The sequence below is a fragment of the Macaca thibetana genome, chromosome 2 (assembly GCF_024542745.1).
Source record: "Macaca thibetana thibetana isolate TM-01 chromosome 2, ASM2454274v1, whole genome shotgun sequence".
Lineage (NCBI taxonomy): Eukaryota > Metazoa > Chordata > Mammalia > Primates > Cercopithecidae > Macaca > Macaca thibetana.
The window spans coordinates 74,042,600-74,067,627 of NC_065579.1; the positions used below are offsets into that span (position 1 = coordinate 74,042,600).

The 25,028-nt window shown below is 42.7% G+C and overlaps 1 protein-coding gene across 1 annotated transcript in view; it reads right to left on the bottom strand.

Moving 5' to 3' along the window:
- The window catches only part of SLC7A14 (solute carrier family 7 member 14), a 122,993-nt gene that overhangs the window by 53,408 nt on the left and 44,557 nt on the right, over positions 1-25,028 (bottom strand). The window contains exon 2 of the mRNA XM_050778264.1: positions 12,196-12,651. Within this exon, the coding sequence (XP_050634221.1) occupies positions 12,196-12,499 (304 nt within the window). The 5' untranslated portion in view covers positions 12,500-12,651. The remainder of the gene's footprint in view (positions 1-12,195; positions 12,652-25,028) is intronic.

Genomic DNA, 25,028 nt, shown 5'->3' on the forward strand with positions numbered 1-25,028 from the left:
CTTACTTATCTCTGCATCTCTAGCGTCTATTTCAGTGCACCAAGTTGAAGTTGCTTAAGTATCACTTCTTCAGAAAAAGTACTTTGTCATGATACCTTGTTTATTTTCCTTTATAGCACTTGTCACTGTTTGTAATTATTATACATATTTATTTACTTGTTTTGAGGCACGACCTATTAATGTGTTTTAAGGCATAGCCTTGTTAAAGGAGGCTGTTCCTTTAAAGGAAGAGAATTCTTCTTGGACATATACTTTCAGAGTCAAAAGCATAGTCTTTGCACAGGGTTCATCTGGAGGAAAGTGAGTAGGAGGCAAGTCTACCAGTCTTTTTGTGAGGGGCGGACTGAGGACCTTCAGCACTGGCACCAGGACTACTCATTTGCATTAAGAACCTAGCCTTGTCAGGTTGGAAACTGGCCAGTAGTCTTGGTAGTGGTGATAATAATAATACAAACATTACCGAGCATTTACTATGTGCATGGGCATATTAAGCACTTTACATACAAAATCTTAATCTTCACAAGATGGTTACAATGCAGAAACTAATAAAATTTCCGTTTGCAGATGATGAGTCCAAGATCTCAACAGGTTATCAGGACTTCTCAACCTTTTCCACATCGCATAACCCACCTTGAAGATAATATTTGGGCTAGGCACGGTGGCTCCTGCCTGTAATCCCAGCACTTTGGGAGGCCGAGGCGGGCGGATCACCTGAGGTAAGAGTTCTAGACCAGCCTGGCCAACACAGCAAAACCCCATCTCTACTAAAAATACAAAAATTATTCCTGCATGGTGGTGTATGCCTCTAATCCCAGCTACCCAGGAGGCTGAGGCAGGAGAATCGCTGGAACCCCGGAGGCAGAGGCTGCTGTGAGCTGAGATCATGCCATTGCGCTCCATCCTGGGTGACAGAGTGAGACTCTGTCTCAATCTACATATATATTTGTATGGATATGGAAAGGAGGTAATGTATAAAAGGGTGAGGCTGCTCACTAGCCTGGGGCCTATAGCACTTTCCAGGTGTCCTAAAGCTGAAGGATTCATATTTTGGCACACCTCCAAGTTTCAGCAACCTTTTTGGAAAGCTCTAGGGTTAAGTGTATTTCCCAAGTCATACAAGGAGAAAATGGCAAAGCAGGTCTTGAACAGAGGCAGTTCAGCTACAGGGACTAATTGCATCTGGCTCCCAGATGCTAGCTGGGGTTAGGACGTGTGTTGGGTTGCAGGGGAGTTGAGACAATAGGCCCTTCTTTACAAATCTTTCCCCTCCCTGGGTCGTTTTTCATGCAAACTAATGAGACAGGCAATCTAATTCAAACTCTTCATTTATCAGTGGAGGAAACCGAGATCAGGTCATGTGAATGACTTACCTGAGGGCCCTGAACTGCTGAGGATGAGAGTTGGAATTAGACCTCAGGTGTCCCAACTTCTGACCAGGCCTGATTGTCTCTTGCAGCACTCACAATTATTTCACGTGTGTGTGTTTTGTTTCTTCATATCGATATCAAGCCCTTTGTCTCAGAGTTCTTTCCCATGTTCTGCAGCATCTCCTGCTGTGCCGGGCCCAGAGAAGGTGGTCAGTCCCTCCCACAGCCATGCTACGTGCTCATGGCATGCACTGTCCACGCTACTAGGTGCTGCAGAAGATGTAAAAGAAGCCCAGGTTTTCCTGGCTTTGCTGGAGGAAACTCATTATCACCATCAACAATCTGAGAAACTTGCAAATTTCTATTAAAATGTGCTCACCTTCTCTGAATTGGTAACTGACATCCTTCCTACAGGGCTGTCAATTGATCCCTATATAGAAGAGCGACATGAACTTTACAACACCTTTCTCCTCACTGCTGACAGGTGACAGAAAGATGCTGAGCTTACAAATTATCTTCATGACCTGATTTAGAGAAGTTTTGATCTACAAAAGTGCTCTGCTAATCAATAGGATAAGGTACAGGGTCTTTTGAAGCCCCAATAAAAGTGAGGGTTCCTTGATTCATTTGGTTCTCTTTGGTGAGTTTTTAAATTTAGGGGTGGGCCAGGCATGGTGGCTCACACCTGTAATCCCAGCACTTTGGGAAGCTGAGACAGGAAGGTAGCTTGAGGCCAGGAGTTTGAGACCAGTCTAGGTAACATAGCGACATCTGTCTCTACAAAAAAAAAAAAAAAAAAAGAAGAAGAAGAAAGAAGAAAATTAGTTGGGTGTGATGATGCACACCTATAGTCTCAGCTACTGAGGAGGCTGAGGTGGGAGGATTCCTCGAGCCCAGGAGTCTGAGGCGGCAGTGAGCCATGATCATGCCACTGCACTACAGCTTGGAGGACAGAGTGAAATCCTATCTCAAAAATAAATAAATAAATAAATAAATAATAAATTTGGAAGTTTGTGTCTGTATGGAGCATGGGGGTCATGGTCTCTGGAATCAGGCTGAATCATATTTAGACCCAGCCTTTGCCACTGACCACCTTGTAGCTCTGGACAAGTCACCTAACCTCTCTGAGCCTCAGTTTTGTCATCTGCAAAATGAATATAATAATGGCATTTATTTTGTAGGATTTGTTGGGATGATGCAAATTTTTTCAGCTAGTGTGAGGCACAGCAAAACTGCTCTGGTTTAGTTTTATGACGAGTCACAAAATTGGGACCTTAATATCCACGTGATAGGAAGATTGAGAGAATTAAATGAGACAATGTATGCACAGTGCCTGGTGCACAGTATTTGCCTAATAACAATAAAACTGATAGTAATAATAACATGAACTAACATTTATCATGTGCTTGCTAAATTATATCTTAGAGACTTTATAAGCATCAGGAGTGGCTGCATCATTATTATGATTTTGACCTATGGCTGTGTATTTGGACATTTGAGAGAGCTAGTCTTTCAGAGATTTGAGGACTGGCATGCATTTGTTCATCTTTGCATTTCCTTCCCGTCCTCACAATATCCTGCCTCTTCCACTCCCTGGTGTTGTTAACAGCAGTTTCCAGAGGTGTTTCGGGGAACAAACAAATGCAAGTTGTGGAATGAATGACTAGTCCTAGATCATGGAGGAGTTGCAAAAGACCAACCCTCCTATTTCACCTCTCAAGGCTGTCTTCAATTTCAGGAGGGAAAATCGTTTATTGTTCTGAAAGATAAAACAGGGGAACTTGTCAGACTATCTATATAGACTGAGTCTTTAGAAATCTTTCTTTGATCATGAAACTCAAACCCAAGATGAATACTGGGATGGGGAGCCTACATTTGAGCTTTGCAAGAACCCACCCGGGAGGAGGTTGGGAACCTGTGGAGAGACATCTGCTCAACAGGGCTCCGCTCTCTTACCTCCTCCCCAGGGATTCCATTACCATGAGCTTGCCTGATGATGGATCACGAGGTGCCAAAGATCAAATGAGGATGGCAGGAAACACAGATTATAAACCCTAATGCCAAATCATAAACTAAGGGTGCCAAGAAAATTACTGCTCAGTGTAATGACTCTTCATTGCCTTTCAGACACAATCAATGGGAATTGATCACAATTAATTCACATCTAATGAGAAAGATTTTCTGGCTTCAAAGATCTCAGAGATAGCTTGCTGAAATGGCAGAGCATGAGCTTTGGAATGCTACAGTCGTAGATTTGAGTTCTGGCACAGCACTGAATAGCAGTGGGACTTTCAGGAAGCTCCTTTAACCTCTGACTCTGGCTCCTCGTCTGTAGAGCAGAACAGTCATCCCTCCCTCCACAGGGTTGGTGAGGATGGGAAGGAGGTGCTGCATGAAAGCACCTTCCGCGGTGTGCTATACGCAAAGATGAGTTCTAGACCCCTTGTGGTGTTCTGTGGTGGTCTTCTTTGCTAGAGTTTTCTGTTTCTACTTTCACTTTCTGGCACCAGAACTGCGTTGCAAAATCTATTTTTAATGACATTGTTTCAATAGTTTCTCTATTATATGTCTTTTCTTGGCTAGAAAGAGCCTTTCTTGCTCTCCCTCCTTGTCCTTTATCTACTCATGCCCAAATTCTCTTCATCCTAAGCTTCCTTTTGGCCTTTCAGGGACTAGGGCTTCATATCTCCTGTATGTTTCATGGAATATGTGCATAACAGCTTCCCTACCTCCATTCTCTTTCCACTGTATTACTAAAGTACATATCTGGTCATGTCACTGAACTTCTCAATGCCTAGAGGATGATACCTAACCTTCCCAGCGTGGCCCCCAAATCCCTCCTTTGAGAACCTTCTTTGTTTAGTGAATTACCTCAATAAATTATTTTGGTTGGGGAAAAGATATTCTTTGGAGAATGACCAAGATGAACTTGGAGGGTGATGAAGAAATAACTGCTTGGTAGGATATGGACAGAGTTTTAGGGCTTGAAAATGAGCAGAGTAGAAGGTGAGGTTATGGGAGAAAGGCCGCCCATCCATAGGTCCAAAAGCTGGTGCCAAGAAGAAGAGAGGGTTGGTGGATATTCCCTAAAGGCAAAGAGAATTGGAGTGTCCTGTATTCAAGTGTGAGCTTGCTGTTTGCTAGGATTGACTGTACTATATCTCCCATCTCTGGTCCAAACTTTCCATAAAGTCTATGGCACACACAATCCTGCATTACTGACGCTTTGTTCAGATGAGTTTGATAATAATGATAAAGAAAGGGGACAGCAGGTAAGGAGGTAAAATGCAAAGTGGAAACAGAGACTCTGTAGAAGCAGAGACTTAGAGCCAGAAGAGTGAAGAGGAAGGTCAGCTTCACAACTCCCTACATTTACTGAGGGGGACCTTAGATTTTCACATTGTAAATTGGGAATCAGAACCAATTTTATTTAAATATTGCAGAAAAAATTGACCTCAGCAAACTGGAAGGCTTCAGGATTTTGCATCCATTAGAGATGTGGCAGTGGCAGCCAGTTTTTCCTTTCCTTCCTATCAACAGAATTCTGATATTCTGGAGTTGGCAAAATACCCAGTTAGAAGACTATACTTCTCAGCCTCACTGCTGTGGCCAGATGTCTAAGTTTAGGCCAATGTCAGTGGGAGAAATGCGGAAGGACTTATAAGAAAGATTCTTAAAAAGAGGACAGAAAGGGGCCGGGTGTGGTGGCTCACGCCTGTAATCCCAACACTTAGGGAGGCAAAGGAGGGCAGATCACCTGAAGTCAGGAGTTTGAGACAAGCCTGGCCAACATGGCGAAACTCCGTCTCTACTAAAAATACAAAAATTAGCCAGGCATGGTGGTGGGTGCCTGTAATCCTAGCTACTCGTGAGGCTGAGGCAGGAGACTCACTTGAATTCAGGAGGTGGAGGTTGCAGCGAGCCGAGATTGTGCCACTGCACTCCAGCCTGGGTGGCGGAGCGAGACTGTCTCAAAACAAGCAAACAACAACAAAAAAGGGGACAGAAAGGTAAGGAATCACCTGCCCCAACTTTCCATTTTTCTTCCTGCCTTCTGGAACTCAGACATACTGACTGGAGCTTCGTCAGTCATCTTGAGTCTTGAGTTACCTTGCAATGGAAGCCAAATGTCTGACTGGCACAGCAGAAAAATAAAGGGGCCTGTGTCCCCATGTCTGAGAGGCCACAACAGCTGCCTCTCTCCAGGCTTCTTGTACACAGGACAGAAATGAAATTCTCCCTTATTTTGGTGTTCTGCTGTCTGCAATTGAATGTAATGTAATCTGTTAATACAGTAGCAGGGCAGCAGAATGATGAAGAAGTAAGCTCTGGAGTCAGACTGTTTTCACTCCATTCCTCATGCCGTCACCTCTTAAGCAGGAGCCTTAAGCAAATTACCAAACCTTTCAGAATCCTCTGTTTTCTCATCTGGAATATGCAGTAAGTGTAACACTGTTTGTCATATATGGTTGTTGTGAAGATTAAGTAAAATAATGTGTTAAGCACTTAGAACTCTTTTGGTACAAAGTAGGTACTCAATAAGTGGTAGTTGCCACTACGACTATTACATTGTTACGACTATTATTGCCATAGTCAGTTAACAGGTTTGGCATTCATCACCATCAATAAGCAATGGGACCCAATAGCAATGGGTCCTTTGGAAATAGATAAGAGGCAATTTCTTGCCTATTCTTGGTACTGCCCCAGGACTGATACATGGTAGGAACCCAGTACATTTTTACTGAACCTTATCTTATTAGATTTTTGCCAAATATTTCTTATGAGTAGATGACAAAAATTATAAGTACTGTGTTCCAGGGAAAGGACTGATGCTGTGTATGCATACTGTTGTTGAATCCTTACCAATAATGTTTGAGAAATGGGCTTGAAGGGTTACTATAGAAAGTGTAGGAGCTTAGGAGTGATTCAGACCTGTATTCTGTTTGAGGAACAATTTTAATAATGTTAAAAGAGAACTGGACATAAATTTACAAAAAAAGTTAAATCTGCCTCTCTTCCACTACTCATAAGAGCCTCCTGGGGCTTTAAATGACCAGATGTCACTGGCACGATGGCTTTGCTGTGTTTCATCTATAGCCAACTACATTAGAGAACCACTGTAAACCATCCTGCCTCCACCCTTCAGTCTCTCCAAAAGGCTGTAGGTGGGAACCACGAAGAAAAAAACCTATTTCCTCTATCTAGTTTATACAATCTGAAATATACAAAAGGGTTTTTAGGGTTGGCATGGCTATGGGCTCTGGTTGTGGTCTACTGAGCTACTGAAGAGTAGATAAGACCTTTTGGACAAAGCACAAGCTGCTTCCTCTGATAAGTTTTCTTCCACCTGTGACAGGGCAGTGGGCAATCATAATGTTGGGGTGGGACTAGTGGGAGGAGCTTGGCAAGTTGCTATAACTTCCCAGCTTGACAAATTGTAAAGAAAATAGATTGCTCTCTGAGTCAGATTTGTTTCATGTTATAAGCTGGTTTGCATAGCATGGGGAATGGTGCCACAAGGCCAAAAACTCTCTTAAGATTGTGTGGTCCAAATAGTTTCCATTATGTAGGTGCAAAAGTAATTAGAATTAGAATTCCCTGGGGAACTTTAAAAAATTCCAATGCCTAGGCCAATTGAATTAGAAACTCTGGAGGTGGTGCCTGGGCATCAGTAGTTTTAAAAAGAAATAAACAGAAATTGAAAGGCAAGTCACAAACTGGAGAAAGTATGTGACAAAATGCATACCTAATATAGGACTTGTCTCCAGAATATATAAAGAATGCTTAAAAGTTAATAACAAGAAAATAAAAAACCCAATTAAAAAAGGACAAAAGGGTTGGGCGTGGTGGGTCATGCCTGTAAGCCCAGCACTTTGGGAGGCTGAGGTGGGCAGATCATGAGGTCAGGAGTTCGAGACCAGCCTAACCAATATGGTGAAACACCATCTCTACTAAAAATACAAAAATTAGCTAGGTATGGTGGTGTGTGTCTGTAGTCTCAGCTACTCGGGAGGCGGAGGGAGAAGAATCGCTTGAACTCGGGAGGTGGAGCTTGCAGTGAGTCGAGATTGCGCCACTGCCCTCCAGCCTGGACAACAGAGCGAGACTCCATCTCAAAAAAAAAAAAAAAAAAAAAAAAAAAAAAAAAAAATGGGCAAAAGATTTAAATGGACACTTTACCAAGGAGAGCACATGGGTGACAAACCCATAGAAAGATGTCCAACATCATTAGTAATTAGAGTAATGCAAATTAAAACTACATTGAAATATTGCTATGTCTTTTAAAATGGCAAACAAACAAAAACAAACAAAACAATGACAAAAAACAACACTTGACAATTCTGAGTGCTGACAAGGTACTGGAACTTTCACATATTCCTGTGCGAGTCAAAAATAATACAGCTACTTTAGAGAAAAGCTTGGCTGTTTATTCTATAGTTGAGCATTCACTTACCATACAAACTAACAACTTCACTCCTAAGTATTTACTTGAGAAACCACAACTTGTGTTTATATAAAAACCTATACGTAAATATTTGCAGTGAGTTTATTTATATCGGCCACAGACTGGAAACAACCCAGTTGTCCTCCAGCTGGTAAAAGGATAAACAAATGGTGGTTTAGCCATACAATGGGAAGAAAATGGAACAACATTCTGATACACACAACAACATGAATGAATTTCAAATGCATCTTACTAAGTGAAAGAAAGCAAACTTAAAAGGTTATATACTGAATGATTCTATTTACATAATGTTGTGGAAAAGGCAAACCGATAGGGACTGAAAACAAATCAGTGGTTGCCAGGGGCTGGGAGTGGGAGGAGGGCTTAACTATAAAGAGGCAGCATGGAGAAATTATTTTGGGGGTGATGGAGCTCTTCTGCATCTTGATTGTGGTGAAGCTTACATGATTATATGTGTTTATCAAAGCTCATAGAAGTGTATATAAAAAAGGATGCATTTTATGATATGTAATTATAATTCAATAAAACTGAACTCCAAAATCCATTTTTCATTAATACAGAAAAAAAAGTTGCCAAGTGATTTAAACCCATAGCCAGGGTTGAGAGTTGTTGGCATTATCTCTCAACCTATCTATCAACAGATTTGAATGTGGGTTCTGTCATTTAAACTTCGGTTTGCACATTTTCCACGTACGTGAAATTGGAGATAATAATCTTTATCTTTAAAGAGATAAAGAGTTTTAAGGGTCATGCTCTCTGGAAAGCACCTAATTTAGGGTTTGGCACAAAATAATAATAAGCACTTATTTAGTGCTATGTGCTCGGCAACATACCAGGCAATTAATATGCATATCCTTTAGTCTTGACAACAACCTTATGAAGTAGGTATTATTATTTTTAAAGTGGAGAAACTGAAGTTCAGAGAAATTATGGAGCTTGCTCAAGGTCTCATAGCTAGTCAGTGGCTGAACCAGGTTTCAAGTCTAAACTGAATGTTATTGATTGCTATACTACTTCTGAAATCTTTATTTCAAACATCCCACTCTTTTATCATTTCCATCACTTCCTAGCTTTCTATCTCACTTTCCCAGTATTTTTATGGCAATGATATCTTGACCTCATTGACAATTCCAATTTCTACCGATTATACCACTTTTCATGAGTCACCATCACTCTTGTGTTTTCACTTCCCTTCTTAGCCAGCCTAGATTATGTGATTCAGCACAGTTTACTCTTCCTTTGAAAATACCCTTAACCCCGTTACTTTTTTCTCCCTCTGCTTGGAAAAAGTTAAATCTAAGTTAATCCCAACTTTCTCTTTACTTCATTCTTGCAACTAAGCAGTGATTATTGCTGGAGATAAATGCACAGTTGTGGAGACTGGACTCACCCTCAGGTGAGCCAGGTTTTAATTAAGACCAGGAGAAAAGGACCATGTATTAAAAAGGATGAAGACATAGGGGAGTTTGATTACTGTGGTATGGAGAAGCAGTGGGAAGTTTTGCCAAAGGTGAGGCAATATGTGATGATGATGTGAAAGTGGAAAGAAGACACTTGGAGCAGCACTTCCTTTAGTTTAGTGACCAACAATCACAAGAGTGAGAGGCCTGCTTGAAGAAACCTGCTATAAATATGCTAACATTGGCGTAAGTTATAATGTTTTGGTCCTGGCCTGGCTAGGGGCTCTGGGAGGATTCCAAATGGCCTCAGTGGCTAGATAAGTCAGTCATACAGTACAGAGAAGTGCTATGGATGGGGCAATAGGCGGAGAGGGGGAATCCTGTTTTAGGGAGAGGTAGGGTTTTTTCTTCTTGTGTTTGGTGCTGTGGTGAAGGCCTCAGTTACTGGGCAGGACCAGGGTCTTTAATGGAGGTAGGCTCGTGATGTGCTGGTAAAGGTTTAACAACTGACTCTCTGAACTATGGTAACAACAACAAACACATAGTCCCTTCATAGCTGATTCCAAGTTAACAACATGACATCATTGAATGTAAAGTTGGAAAGAGGTATGCACAATCAGTACTCTTGGCAGCTGGTGTGAGCTGGCTCCAGCATAACACAGGCTGGGCCAATCTCAGGCTCTCCATGTGAGCAGTGGAAAAGTCTAGATTATATACTGCCCATAAGCACTGTGATGGGGTAAGGGGCAGGCTCTGATTTACAGATGTAATATATCCTGTGAAGAATAAGACACAGGTAATTCATTCACAAAAATCACTGTGGTCTGGGAGACTGGGTCAAAATAGGATGAGATCTATTGAAAACTGTGTAGTCTTCATTAATCTGATGCATCGGCCCTGTGCCTTCCATGGAAACCTCTGAGTATATGGCTGCCTTTTGTCCTACTATCAACATTCTGTTCCACATGATAACACGTTTGGATCTAGAAACTCATGGTGAGTAAATTTCTCTGTCAAAAAAGTTTGGAGGTAATTGCTTTCACAGTAATAGAATTGCAAGTATTTCCAAAATTCATCCATGTGAATAATTTACTTTCATCGATAGGAGAGAAAACCCCTCAATTCTGAAGAAACCTCAACTATTAGGATATTCACGCTTGTGAGAGGATGACTTCAGGAGAGAAGGGGATAAATGGTAAAACCAACAGGAAAGAGAAGACCGGAGGTTAATAAACTCAGCTTATTTTCCTTATCAAATTAAAGAGACGTTAAATACAAACCAGCACACTTTCTGGTTTCATGTTTGCAGTCTGTGTTTTATGTGAAGACTATTCTACATGTATGACATTAATGTAGTGCTTTTCTTATGATGGCACTCATTGGTACACAGAATTCCCAATATAAGTTAGAATTCCTACTTCTCCTGAAATATTTGAAGAGACCAAGACATTCACTGTCAGTACATGGGTTGGCCCACATGATCTGCCACCCTAAAACCCAGAAAAGCCTCATGCTTTTGCAATGCAATCATCAAGAAGCAGGAGGTTTTCCTTTCTCAAGTTGTCCATTGGCCTACTCCAGCAATTCTGGGAAGATATTGTAGATCGCTACTCAAGAGAAGAGGAAGGAAAAGGAAAAGGCAGTAGGAGAGCCATTTCTACAAAGTATAGGCGTGTAAGTCCTGGCACCTTATTTTAAAAAATGAGTTTTATGATTCTTTCTCAAGGGGAGACAAGGAGCTGCTAGTGGACCTGTCACTGTGCAATATAAATCTGTGGAGGTGTTTGTGGCAGATGGCGCACCGTGATTCTCACAAGAGCTTTAAATCTCCTGGCCTGGCTTCCTTCTCCTTGGGGGCTCGATGCCAGTTTGAGGTTTATCAAATCCCAATCATATCAGATTTATTGACCTGTCATTTTGCTGCTCTGCCTATCTTTATTATTTATATCTTAGCTGTATCCTTCCCCTCTCCCTCAAGAGGATTGACCTATCTTCCGGTGTAAAGGAGAGTTAAAATAAAAACAGAGCCATTAGAACATAACAGGGAATGAGAAGCTGGGAGATATATGAGAAGCAGAATAACTCTCTGTATTGAAAAAATAGGCAGGGAGCAGAGGCTCACGCTTGTAATCCGAGCACTTTGAGAGGCTGAGGCGGGCAGATCACCTCAGCCTCCCAAAGTGCGGGGTCAGGGTTACGAGACCAGCCTGGCCAACATGGTGAAACCCTGTCTCTACTACAAGTACAAAAATTAGCCAGGCGTGGTGGCATGCACCTTTAATCCCAGCTACTCAGGAGGCTGAAGCAGAAGAATTGCTTGAACCTGGGAGGTGGAGGTTGTAGTGAGCTGAGATCGCACTCCAGTCTGGGCGTCAGAGCAAAACTCTGTGTTTTTTTTGTTTTTGTTTTTGTTTTTAAAAAAACCCAGAAAGCAAAAAGCAAAAAACAACAACAAAAAAGAAGGCCAGGCACGGTGGTTCATGCCTGTAATTCCAGCACTTTGGGAGGCCGAGGCAAGTGGATTAGTTGAAGTTAGGAGTTTGAGACCAGTCTGGCCAAAATGGTGAAACCCCGTCTCTACTAAAAATACAAAAATTAGCTGGGCATGGTGGCCGGCGCCTATAATCCCAGCTACTCAGAAGGCTGAAACAGGAGAATTGCTTGAACCCAGGAGGCAGAGGCGGAGGTTGCAGTGAGCTGAGATCACGCCACTGCACTCCAGCCTGGGCAACAGAGCAAGACTCCATCTCAAAAAAAAAAAAAAAAAAAAAAAGGAAGCTACTATAATTAAGTCAAAACCTGGCCCTAACCTCTCTGGAAGTCAAGGCAAAAAAGAGCATTATGATCCACTTTTCTACCACTTCATACATCTCACCACTAAATACTCCGGAGAAGGGGGATGAGCAGTGACCAGGCTGGTAAGCACATTTTCCACAGTACTTCCTTGCATGGAGACACTTACCTGATAATATGGATGCGACGGCTGCAATGATGAAGGACACGATGACACCAGGTCCTGCCATTTCCTTGGCCACCAGGCCAGAGACCACATACATGCCAGTGCCCACACAGCTGCCAACGCCAAGAGAGATGAGGTCCACTGTGGTGAGCACCTGGGCTAGCTTAGTTCCATGTGCCGTGGTGGCCCCAGTTCCCTCTAGCATGGACTCCACTGGTTTGGTGCGTAGGATCCTGGAGTGCATTGCATACCAGGCAGCCCCCCACTGCACCCGCCGGGGGTCCAGCGAGGCGAGGAAGCCACTCATCTTGAGCGATAAGGGATGCAGTGAAGGCCAGCTGATGGAAGGGGGCTACAAAGCCTTAGTGGATGGTTCTGGAACTCATCTAGTGAACAGGGATCTCCCTTTTAGGAAAGGTCCAGAGGGACCCAGTGCAGCCTTCTCCTGGGCATGAATGTCTGCAGGAAAAACACAAGAAAGCAGAAGATGAGACTGAGTGAGAAACAAACCCTGACTTGGAGGGATGGTTGGAGGTTAATGTCCTGAACTGGTAGAACTGGTCTACCTGTGTGCTCATAACATGAAAGGGTTCCATGGTTCCACTCTCCTTGCTCTTCTCTACAGTCCTAAAGGACTGTCGGCACGTGCACTGTGCTGCACAGTCATCCTGATGAGGATGGTCTGAGTTAGGGCTCTGCTACTTCCTGCTCTGTGGTCTTGGGTAAGCCACGTCTGTGTTTGGGTCTCAACTGTCCAATGGAACAATACAGTCTCTCTCTTAGTGTTGATGTGAAGATTAGATGAGCGACATCCATAAGGAGCTTAAGAAAATGCCTGGCGTATGGAAAGTGCTCGTCTATCTCACCTCTACCTCTTACTTGACTCTGCCAACACTTGGTCTGTGATTCTTGGGCATATTTTGAGGGGACACGATATCTACATTTTTTAACATAAGGATGTAATATTGATCCATGAGGCTCAAGAGGGGCCATGCCACCCCATGGGTTATTTTGGCACTTGGATCCCAAATGAAATAAAAAATGTTTTGGGGATTTTGTTTTAAACTCTCAAACATTGGAATGGTGGGGAGTACTCCTGGCATCTGGGGGGACCCTGAGATGTGAAATGTGTAGGGCATTATCACACAACTTTCAGATATTTTGCTTGACATTCCTGTAGATTAAAATCCTGGTTATGATAATCTGAGCCTGGAACCTCACTCTCTTTTACATATAAACTCATAGGATATTTTGGATAGCCTTAATACACAAGTAAATTGAATTTTCCGGTAATATAACTATAGAATAAATCAAAGGAAGATTATAATGTATTTAGTTTGGAACTTAAGAGGAGTTGTTTGCCCTTTCAGAAAACCAAGGCCCATGTGGGAATGCCACCCATGGTATTGCATTTCTCACGCCGCACTCTGGAATAGCCTGCCATCTGGAACTGGCACGTTTGCGGTGATTTTTCACATATTACAAGCATCTGACACAGTCATTTGGGTATGCCTGGGTATTTGCACACTGAAATATGTTGTATATAGGTAGATTATCTATAATTTCACTTCAGGATACTAAAAGGAGGTATGACCAAGTCTTTTTTTTTTTTTTTTTTGAGACGGAGTCTCGCTGTGTCTCCCAGGCTGGAGTGCAGTGGCCTGATCTCGGCTCACTGCAAGCTCCGCCTCCCGGGTTCACGCCATTCTCCCGCCTCAGCCTCCCAAGTAGCTGAGACTACAGGCGCCCGCCACCACGCCCGGCTAGTTTTTTTTTTTTTTTTGTATTTTTAGTAGAGACGGGGTTTCACCATGTTAGCCAGGATAGTCTCGATCTCCTGACCTCGTGATCCACCCGCCTCGGCCTCCCAAAGTGCTGGGATTACAGGCTTGAGCCACCGCGCCCGGCCCAAGTGTTTATTATAAAAAGAGGTGTTGGATCTGATAGAGTTGAGAACTACAGTGTTAGGTAATTTCTAAAGTTTAGTAAATTATAAACTGCAAATATATGAAGCTACTTTCTTTGGAAGCCAGAAGCTGGAGGAAATTTATAAAAACTGTATAAAATTTATAAAACTCATAAATGTATAGAAATTTTGAAATATAGCCAGACATTGATTCCAAATACTGTACTGACAAGCTCAGGACATTTACATAATCAGTAAGTACCTGCCTACCTCATCTACTCAAAGTATTAATGAATACTAAGCACTTAATGTAGCACTTGTCTGCTTCTAAAGGCTTTTCAAACACTAATTAGAAGAATCCAGTGAAATGTGGCTGTTTGGTTCACAGGTTTGGGTGACAGCCCTTCTGGTTTAATTTTTTCCTAGCTTTGACAGTGTTGCTTCGTGCTGTGTTTTTATTCTTGACAACACCTTAGATATCACTATAGTTGGATAACACACCAGAGATATTTAACAGGCTAGAGTGTCTGCATTCCTCCCTTCCACCTCCCCTTCCTCCTCTCCTCTTTCTTCTTCTAAAGATTTTTGCATTGGTAAGAAAATATACCATATGTTTACCAGGAAGGCTGCTAGAACAACTGCTTTGGTTAAGGTCTTGTGGGGACATGAATCCATGTATCTATTTATTTCCACTCAGCCAGCATATAAGGAACACCTGTTATGTGCCAAGCATGGCGTGAGGCTTGTAGGTGCAAAGACATGGTCCCTGCTCTCATGGAGCTTGCAGCCTGGGACAAGGGATAGTGGATGCCCACATCACACTGGAAGTGAGAGGGTTTGTTTTTGTTTTTCCCTGAAAAGCTCGGTTTTAATTATTTCTCTTTTTACACAAACATCGCATATCTATTGCAGAAAAGTCAGACAATATAAACAACAAAAAACCACATAAGTAAATAAAATACCACCCAGCTAGCTACAACCTGATTTATATTCTTTCAGACCCTTTTCTATGTAACTACACAACTGTTTGAATGGACCTATATATGTGTGTGTGTGTTTTATATATGTTATTATATCGTTTATTCTGATTTGAAACTTTCTTGTTTTGCTCAACAATATGTTAGGATGTTTTCCCACATCAATAGTTACAGAAACATCATTTTAAATAACTGAATAGTAGCTTCACTATTGTGGCTTCAGTGTTTTTATTCAGAAAATTGGCCTGCTGCTTTAGTTTTAATTCATCTATTCAGGAAACTATACAAAGCATCTTCTCTGTGTCAGCCCAGCCTTATGTAGCAGTTGCTGTGGTAAATGAGACATTCAAGGTCCTGCTGTCATGGTGCTGACGTTTGGTGAGGAGGGAGGAGGCAATACATAGGTTGACAAATAAAATCAGTCAATTTCAGAGAGGGATAAAGACTGTGTTATGGGCTGAATCATGGCCCTCTAAATTAGAATGTTGGAGTCCTAGCCACCACACCTCAGAATGTGACCTTATATGGAAATAATATCATTATAGATGTAATTAGTTGGGGGAGGTCATACCAAAGTAGAATGGGCCCTTAGTCCATATGACTGACGTCTTTATAAAAAGGGGAAATTTGTATACAAAGTCACACACACAGGGAGAACAGACATGGGGGTGATGCCTCTACAAGCAAAGGGAAGCTTCAGATTGCCGTGAAACCACCAGAAGTGAGAAAAGAGGCAGGGAAGCGATTCTTCCTCATAGCCCTAAGAAGCCAACACTGCTGATACCTTGATCTTGGATTTGTAGACTCCAGAATGGTGAGACAATACATTCCTATTGCTTAAGCCACCCGGTCCGTGGTATTAGGTTGGTACAAAAGTAATTGCAGTAAAGCACAAATTGCAAAAACCACAGTTACTTTTGCACCAACACAATACTTTGTTATGGTTGCCCTAGCAAATGTATTCCTCATAGAGCAAGGTAAGGAACAATTGTTTATATAAATATAAATATTCAATAATAAGTAAAATATATCTAAACTAGTATAGGCTTAAAGGAAATAAAATGGGGTGATTAAGGGGTGGGAAGGTCTCTGTGGACATGGCATTGGCTCCTGAGTGGTGCAAAGGGGCCAGTTGTACCAGGTGTCAGGGAAGTGCTCCTCACATTGTGGTTCAAGAGGGTAGAGCAGGTGTTGCATCTGCTGGGATCTAAGTGGGACTGGTATGGGGTAAGGAGGAGAATTTGAGTGTCGTGTGGACTAACTTAATCCTCATAACATACTTGCCTTTACAGATGAGGCAAAGTAGGCCAGGAGAGGGGCAGTCACTTACCCAGAGTCACCAGAGCCAGAGCTTGGCCCTGGGCTCCGCAGGGCTCTCTTGTTTGAGATGCACAGAGGTCAGACTGCCAAGGAGCTGGTCAGCCAAGATAAAAGGGCTGTGATTTTGATATTCAGTGCGGTGAGAAGCCCTCGGAGGCTTTTATTCAGGTGAGCAATATGAGAGGACTTACATTTCTAAAAGCTCATTGTAGCTGTCGCAGAATCTTAGGCCCCAGGACTCTTTAAGGCAGCCTGGGATGGATGTAAAAAGGCGAGGGGTGTGGACCTGCCGCAGCGGGGAGGCGGACAAGTAAGCAGAGATGTACAAGCCAGTGGGACTCTGCAGCCAGGGCAGTGCCTGCACATAGGACACTGTATGCAGGAAGGAGAAAAATTGTCAGCCGGCCCCAGGAGAGCCTCGCAAGCCATGTGCTGCTGGAATCGAGGAGACAGTCCCCATGGCAGGTTGTGGCTGTGGTAAATGCAGGTGGGCTTCATGCCCGCTTTTCAAGGGGTGGTGAATGGGTTTCCCGTCTTGAGACCCCTTGGCAGTGGCTCTCCATCTTGGGTGCACAATGGAAATGCCCAAGGATCTTTCAGCAACGCTGGTGCCTGTGCCCCACCCCAGAAATTCAAATGTAATTTGTCTGAAGTATGGCCTATATACAGGGGTTCTTTAAATGCCCCAGCTTATTCTAGTAACAGCTTATTCTAGCTGTTTTCCACAGGAGGCCACTAGTCTGACAGGTACTTCCTGTTTCCTTCCCTGGGCAGGTTGTGGGCCTCTTAACAGCTCTCCTCAGCAGGCAATGACTATGGATGCTGCACTGTCTGGAGATATCCCCTGGGCTACTTGTCCTGTTCAGCTTCATCAGAAACTCTCACAAGGACACCGAGAAACAAGCCAGCCTTGTCATGAAGGTGATGGCTTCTATTTGCACTTCGTATTCCTGGTAATTAGAAACCGTATTGAAAATGTGGAGAATCAACCAAAAGCAAAGGTTGAGGGTGGCAAGAATGCCCCCCGGTCCTATTCTCTTCACGTAATTCCCCTGAGTGCTTGCTTTATTGATGCAAACAGGGAGTTGGGACCATTTCCTTTCTTGGTAGGAAATTTACTGGAGAGAACAAAATATACAGAAGAAAACATGCTTCTAGGTGACTATTGGCAACATCCATATTCATTACCCCCAGATTATGTTAATCAAAGATAGTTTTGGAAGCTCATTGCTGTTGTCTTTCCAAGATGAGCAATAAATGTGTGTTGTGCTTTCTCTAGCACTTTAATTCAGGTTTCTCAAAATACTTCACAGCTATAACTAAGGAAGGCTTACAGGGCCTCTGGGACAAGAGAGTCATCATTGTGCTGCTTGCTGGCATGCCTGAGGGTTCAGTGGGCTCCAAGGATAATGATGGTAAAAGCAGGTTTGTTTCAGGATGCAAATAATTACAGTTTAGTAGTTCACTGAATGAGTAGGATTATCAAATTAGGTTAGAGACTGCCTTTGGAGGTGAGGAGAGGAAGGAAATGAAGGCTAACAAAACAGTAAACAGCCAAAAATCATTCCTGCCTGATTTTGCAAATATGCTAAGGGACTACAAAAATCCCCTCATGACACACCCGATGAGTAGTTGTCCAGCTTTTTCTGGAACATCTGGGCAGCAGGAAACATTGGCTGATAGAAGCAACCCTTTCACATGGTGGGACGGTTAGGATTGCTACAAAATTCTTTTAATTGATGTCCCCAGGAAAAATGAGGCTGCAGTTACAGTAAACATTGCCTATTTTCTGAGCCCCATCTGGTGACTGTGGGATCTGCGGACCCGCCTGAGGTCTCTGCCCACTCCTGTATCTAGGTCTTGGCTAACCCTCTCACCACCTCCCTGCTTTTGTTCCTCTGGGCTGAGCTCCTGGCTCTGGGTTAAGAACACAATTCAGGAACCAGGTTCCCTGCCTGCAAATTCTGGGTCTGCCTTTACTATCTAAGGGACCTTGGGCAAACCTCACTATGCATCAGTTTTGCCATCTGTAAAATGGGATCACAGTGGTACCTAGCTCACAGGGTTGTGGTGAGGAGTGGAAGAGCTAATACGTGTGGAGCTTTTAGTACCGTGCCTGGCATATAGTGCATGCTGTGGGAGCATTAGCCAGCATCACCCTGCTGTGGCCCCTGACACCAGGTGTTTTTGTTGTTGTTGTTGTTCCCTACTGCTGACACCCTTCTCACCACCTCCATCTCCTTAGACAGTGCTCAGAGGGCCTCTGGCCTGATGCCAAGTCCTTAATTAGGGCTTTTTTTCTGTTGGACCTCCCCTAGATTTCTCCTGGCTGCAGACTGTACACCCTGGTACTTCCACTCCAAGGGATTCTTATTTACCTTTCTCAAACTTGTGAAGAATGGCTTTTCTCTTTCCTGTTTTCCTTTATCTAAAGGGACCCTCTGGCATATTTGCTTAGGCCTTTGGATGTTATGCCTCCTCTCATTCTTCTATACCTTTGACTTTTTTCCCCAAGATGCACACATACCTTTGGGATGGCTAGACCATGGTACGTTCACCTTCAGTTACCACCCTATCCCTGAAAACATAACCCCTCTGACTTTTCTGCCTGTGACTTACTCTGGCTCACTCAGCTAGCGTAAGCTTTGATGGTGGATCCTCTCCTGAAGATCCCTCCTCTCCGCAGATCCCTTGCTTCTGTTGCTCTTCTACTCCTTCCAAGCTCACCGGATATGGCTTTATGTTTGCACCGCAACTGGGGATGTGCTTGCATGTCAGCCGCTCTGACTTTATACTACGTGGCCAGGTACAGGCCAGATGCGTCTTAATCTCAGGGTCTGCTCAGCTCTGACAGAACGCTCTAGTAAACTGAACTGAGATGTGTGTCCCAGTAACTCTCTTCTGTTGTCTGCAGTTTTGCTCTCTGTATCTATACAGATTAGAGTTAATCTGCTTAGGGGATAAGTCTTCAAGTTTTTGAGAGCAACTAACATGTATCTTAGAGTCTTATCTTTCCTAGACTAAACATCCTCAATTTCTTCTGTGACCAACAGTGCCTCACATGTTATAGCTTCTAGATCAACCACATTCTGATTTGTACTTCTTGAACAGGCTGCAACTTATCATGGTTGACAGTTTTGGACCATGACAGAGTGGTGAAGGAGATGTTTTTGATCCATTTGGCCCAGTGTGTGTGTGTGTATGTGCATGTGCACATGTGCACAAGCACGTGCCTCTTATATCATGCAATGTTGGTGCCTGACAAATTCACTCAGATGTACGATTGGCTTTAAAACCAGGGTTCCTGATTTTCAGATTGCTAATTTTTTCAGTTGTATCTTTGCTAAGTGTTTGATCAAACCCATTTCAAATATTTTTTGATCACCTACCATATTATTTAACGATGTGCTAGCCTGTTTATATTATATGTGGAGTCTCAGACACAACCAACTTTGTTTTACTTGGAATGTCTTTAAAGGGGAGTATGAATCCACAATGACTGCATATTTTAGCTATGCAAATAAGGTTGCACCAATTAAGCCTCCTTTTCATAGCTTGTTGTTTTTTTTTCGTTTGTTTCTAAAATGTTATTGAGTATATTAATCAGCTTTTGCTGTGGTAATAAACAACCGCAAATTTGAATATTACAATGGTGATGTTTGTCTCTTGCTGTGGCTCTACTCCAGACAGTGGATCGACTTTGGATCTTTTCCCCAATCTGGACTAGGGGTCTACTCCACAGGCCTTCTTATTTCCAGGATTCAGGCTGAAGGAGCAATCACTATCTGATGCATGCTGCTCTTTCATGGCACAACTGGTGGAAATGTAAAATGTCTCTACTGCTTCTGCTGGGAACTGGCAGTTCCATTGACTTTCCATTAACTAAAGTAAGTCATACGACCAAGCCCGAAGTTAGTGGGGTGAGTCATAGAAGACAGGTGAGTCACATGGCACAGGGCGAAGTTGTACACTTTTCTTATAAAGGAAGATGTACGTAGTTTTGATTATATATCACTGACCCCTTACTATGCACTAGGCAAAGCAATTATATTTTTCTTCTGAGGCTGTTTTCTCTGAAATGGGCAGGTATCTGTACATCTGAGGTAGAAACTTAAAGACTCTGATGTGTTCATTTCTGTACTTCCACAATTAATTCTTTAAAGATATAAATAATGATTGCCTGTAAATAGGTAAATTAAAAATGCATCTGCTTCCAACACCAAGCAGAACAAAATAAAGGTAACCCGTTTAATTCTGTTTGCTTGAAATAATTCTTTAAAAAAAAGCCTTATGAAAATAATTGACCTTTACCTGGTCTGGGACAATATTTCTACTTACACAAATAGTTTCCCATTCTGCTCCCCTGTTTGTCAACACTCCAGGGTTGCGAATACTATCTGTGTATATATTTGTTGGAAATTGTGGTGAAAACACTCTCAAGAGCATCTACTTGGAGAAGCAAGGAGGGGCTTGTTCAGAGATCGGTTACTCAGCGTTGAGATACCATGTTTCTCCTTCAATGCCCCAATCAGGACGGGCATCACAGTTTGACATCACCTTCTCCTCTCCTTTCCCATGGATCTCAGGTCTGGGGCCTCAGGTCTTTGCTTGGGGCCAGGTATCCTTGCGTGTGTGGCCACAGTCTGACATCACCTTCCACTCTTCTCCTGCGGATCAGGGTCTCCCAGGTCAGGGTCTCAGGTCTCTGCTTGGTGTCATGTGTTATTCATCGTATACATGATAATATGAACAAAACCAGAGTTCAGGAAATGAAAAACGCTTCATTAATCAGCTATTACTGGGAAACCTCTCTGTTAGAAGGGACAAATAACACCAAAAACCAGTTAATCCTTCTATGCCACCATAAAAGATTAAGAATTTGTATTAATCATTGCGAAAGTATTTAATGAGTTCCTAGTGTGTGTTTAGTTCAATGGTAGCTGTTATGGCCATAAAATAAATTACTGTAATCCACAGAATATCAGGAATTTAGGCACAAGACAGCTTCAGGGAGTGCAAGTGTCCTCTGCTTGTCCTTCCAGATCCACCCAGCAGCCCACTGGCTGTGTCCTGGGGAGCTGACAGGCTCTCTTGCCCTCTGGTTGGATTGGTCAATGGGAGGCACCAGCAGGTGATCAGGAGGATGGAAGAGAGGGAGGCCAGGTGTTTGTCCCTAGCTTCCCCTTGCCAGGTCACTGTGGGTTAGCTGTGGCTCCAGCCAGGTGGCCCTCTCCACATAGCCCTATCTCTCTCTGGTTCTAATAACTCTTTCTTTATCCTTGCTGTCATTTCAGGTAGAGGGTGGTACTCATGTTTCTAGCCCTTGGAACTGCATTTTGCCTCATGATTTCTCTACCCACTGCCCTTATCTTTATATATATTAACAGTTCTTTTCATTAACTTTCCTCAAACTACCAGACTTGAGTGTGCCATGTGCTTCCTGCTGGGATCCTGACTGATACATGGGTATATTCCAGGGCTGAGAATCATTCAGGAAATCAACCATACTTGCTGTGTCTACAGAGATACTGGGTTTGAAGTCAGAACACTGAGGTCTGGACTTTAACTCTGCTGTGTGACCTTGGGTTTGTATCTTAAAATCCCTGAGTGTCAGTTTTATTATCTGAAGTATAGGAGAAATAATAGTTACCTTGTAAACCTGTCGTGAGGATTTAATGAGATGATGCTTGAGGATGCAGTTTGGAAACCACAAAGCAACCTATAAGGGTAGGCATTGAAAATGTGACCTTGCCCCAAATGTAGCTAAGACACCGTAAGGGACTTGGTATTAGCAGAAGTAGATCATAAACTGTTTGCAATGCTTTGCTTACCAAAGAGGAAGAGGGAACCAGTAAAGTTTAGAAAAACTTTGAATGGAAGACTGATATAGCAATAGTTTTTCTGAGGCTCACATTTGGTTAGCCAGAAAAGTTAATTAGTTAGAACATATTTCCCAAGCCTTCCAGTTGCTTGGGGTTTAACTGCATACAAAAGTTATTGGGAAGTATGATGAGCCCATAGGTCATTTCTAAATACATGCAGATTTCCAAAATTAATACTGTGAAAAGCGAGAGCACTCTATCATTCCATGAGTATAGTGGGAATACTCTGTACTCATGAATCAGGAGACTGGAGGTTTTGACCCAGTCCTGTAGGACAAGCTATGATGAGACTTGAGTAAGCCACAGCTTGCTAAGGTTTCTATTTTCTCATTTAGAAAATGTTGATAAGGACTTTTTAATGCAACACTCAAAGTATACTCATGAGAGATGCAGAAGGTGGCTTTTTGCACAAAAATTCTGGTCTCCTCATCCCTAATGTGATTGTAGAGGCCATTCTGAAATGATGAGATCATATAATATTTGTATTGAGCTCATCCAGCCTGGCACCTTCATGCCATGCGTAATCTGAGCCCCCAGAAGACAATCTGCACCCACTCTGGCTGGATGCCCATCTCAGCATGTCCTTACACCCAAGATAGAACACTGACTGGACTCCTAAGATACTGAAGGAAATGGAAGCCTTTCTGGCAAAATAGAGAAATGCTATTACCTATCTCACAGAATTCCCTCCTATATTAGGTTCCTCTAGCTGATGCAACAAATGGCTACAAATTTAGTGGCCAAAAACAACAGATTTGATATTTTATAGCTCTGAGTCTGCAGGACTGTGTACCTTCTGGAAGTCCCAGGGGACAATCTATTTCCTTGCCTTTTCCAGCTTTTAGAATGTAGAGGTCACCTGCATTCCTTGACTTGTGGTTCTTTCCTTCTTCATAACCAGCGACATAGTATCTTCTCTCCTCTCTGATCCCCTGCTTCCCTCTTCTAAGGATCCTTGTAATTATATCAAATCTACTCTCTAATCCAGGATAATCTCCTCATCTCAAGATTCTTAACTTAATCACATCTGCAGAGTCTCCCTTTGTCATCGTCACAAATTCTGAAGATTAGAACATGGACATCTCTGGGGAGCATTATTCCATCTTCTAAGAACCACTCTTATCTTAGACATGTCTCTCTTCATATTTCTGTACTCTATGGCAAACTGCCACCTCTCTCATCTCTCTTTTCCTGAAAACACTCAGGTGAGCATTTATATGCTTTTGGAAAAATTCTGTCCCTAATTAAATAAAAACTTAACCTGAACTACATATACCTATTGTCTGTCAAGAATACTCATGGTAGAGTCATTCTCTCAGCTGCTTTCAGAGGAGCAGCTTCAGAGCCTGAGCACTGAAGTGGCTTATATGAGGCCGCACCCAAGTGATGGCAGGTGTCCTGACCTCCAAGCCAGTGCTTTCCATACTGCTCCATATTTAAGAAGGTGAATGCAGCAGCCTATATTTTCTCCATATAATGTTATCCCAGGCTTGGGATAATCTCCAGAGGAGAATTAGGCATTTGCCTAGTTGTCTATATGATCCTTCTAAACATATTTTTTCCTTGCAGGATCTGAGGGAAGAAAGATGACATAATCTTGAAAGTCTTCCTAGAGATTTGGCTTTAATAGGAATTTCCTTATCTTGATCTGGAAAAGCCCAATTCTAGCAGGAGTCTCCTAAATGAACTTGTTCACATTAGTATTAACAAGTTGGCCTCCCCAGGGTTGTGCAGGAAAGTCTTTAAGTGGATGCATCCCTGCAGCTACTCACTCTGGATATGCTAAACAGAGTTGTCCATCTGAGATCCTTCCTCCCAAGTCAATAACTGTGATTTGGATGACTGGCTTTGTGCCTCTGGGTTTGGAGCTTACATTTGAAATTACTTTTGTTTTCTCTGTTCTCTGTATCTTAACCCACAGCCAGGCTTCTCTTGTACTTTAGATTTTGCTCTTGTGGGGGCCGGCCACCTGTTTCTTTGAGATTTATTTCATTGCACCCAAAGGAAATTTCTATTATTAAAAGAGTCTGCAGTTTAAGTCCAATAATTCCAACTAGACCCTTCAAAATATCAAGAACTGCCATTTCATGTGATACAACAATAGATGGACAAGTATAACTTTATTTTTGTCGGTATAGGTTATTATACATGCTCCACAAATTTTCAATTCTCAACAAAGCCTGACTCCAATACACCCAGCCTCACTCTACTCTTGGCTTTACTGCTCTCAATACACACCATCTGCAGTGAATTTCTATAAATATGGAGCACCTAGTTAATGTCTGCACTGTGTGTGCAAAATGTAGAGGCAAAAAGAAGAAAAAGATAGCCCCCGTCCTCCAGGAGCTCTCAGGCTGGCCTGCGAGATGGACACAAAGTGAGTGACCATCCAGTGTGATACAGGGAGGTCTCCCCACTGACTATAATGATTCCCACTTCTTAGCTCCTCTTTCTGCTTTCCTCACCTTTTTCTCTGAAGCTATTCACATTTCCATGTTCCTTTGGGACTCAGCTTATAACCCATCTCTCATTAAATGTGTGTTAACCACTTGAGCCTCCTCTTCTCTGATTTCCTATAGGACCCTCAACTCAACATGTATTCGTCAACTGCCTTGTGCAGATTATTAAACACTTGAGAGCTAGGATCTCTTCTTAAAGCTCTCCAATGGCTTTGTATTGCAAATGAAATGAAATCTAAGGTCTTTACAATGTCCTCCAGGGCCCTACATAATCTGATGTCTACTTCATCTC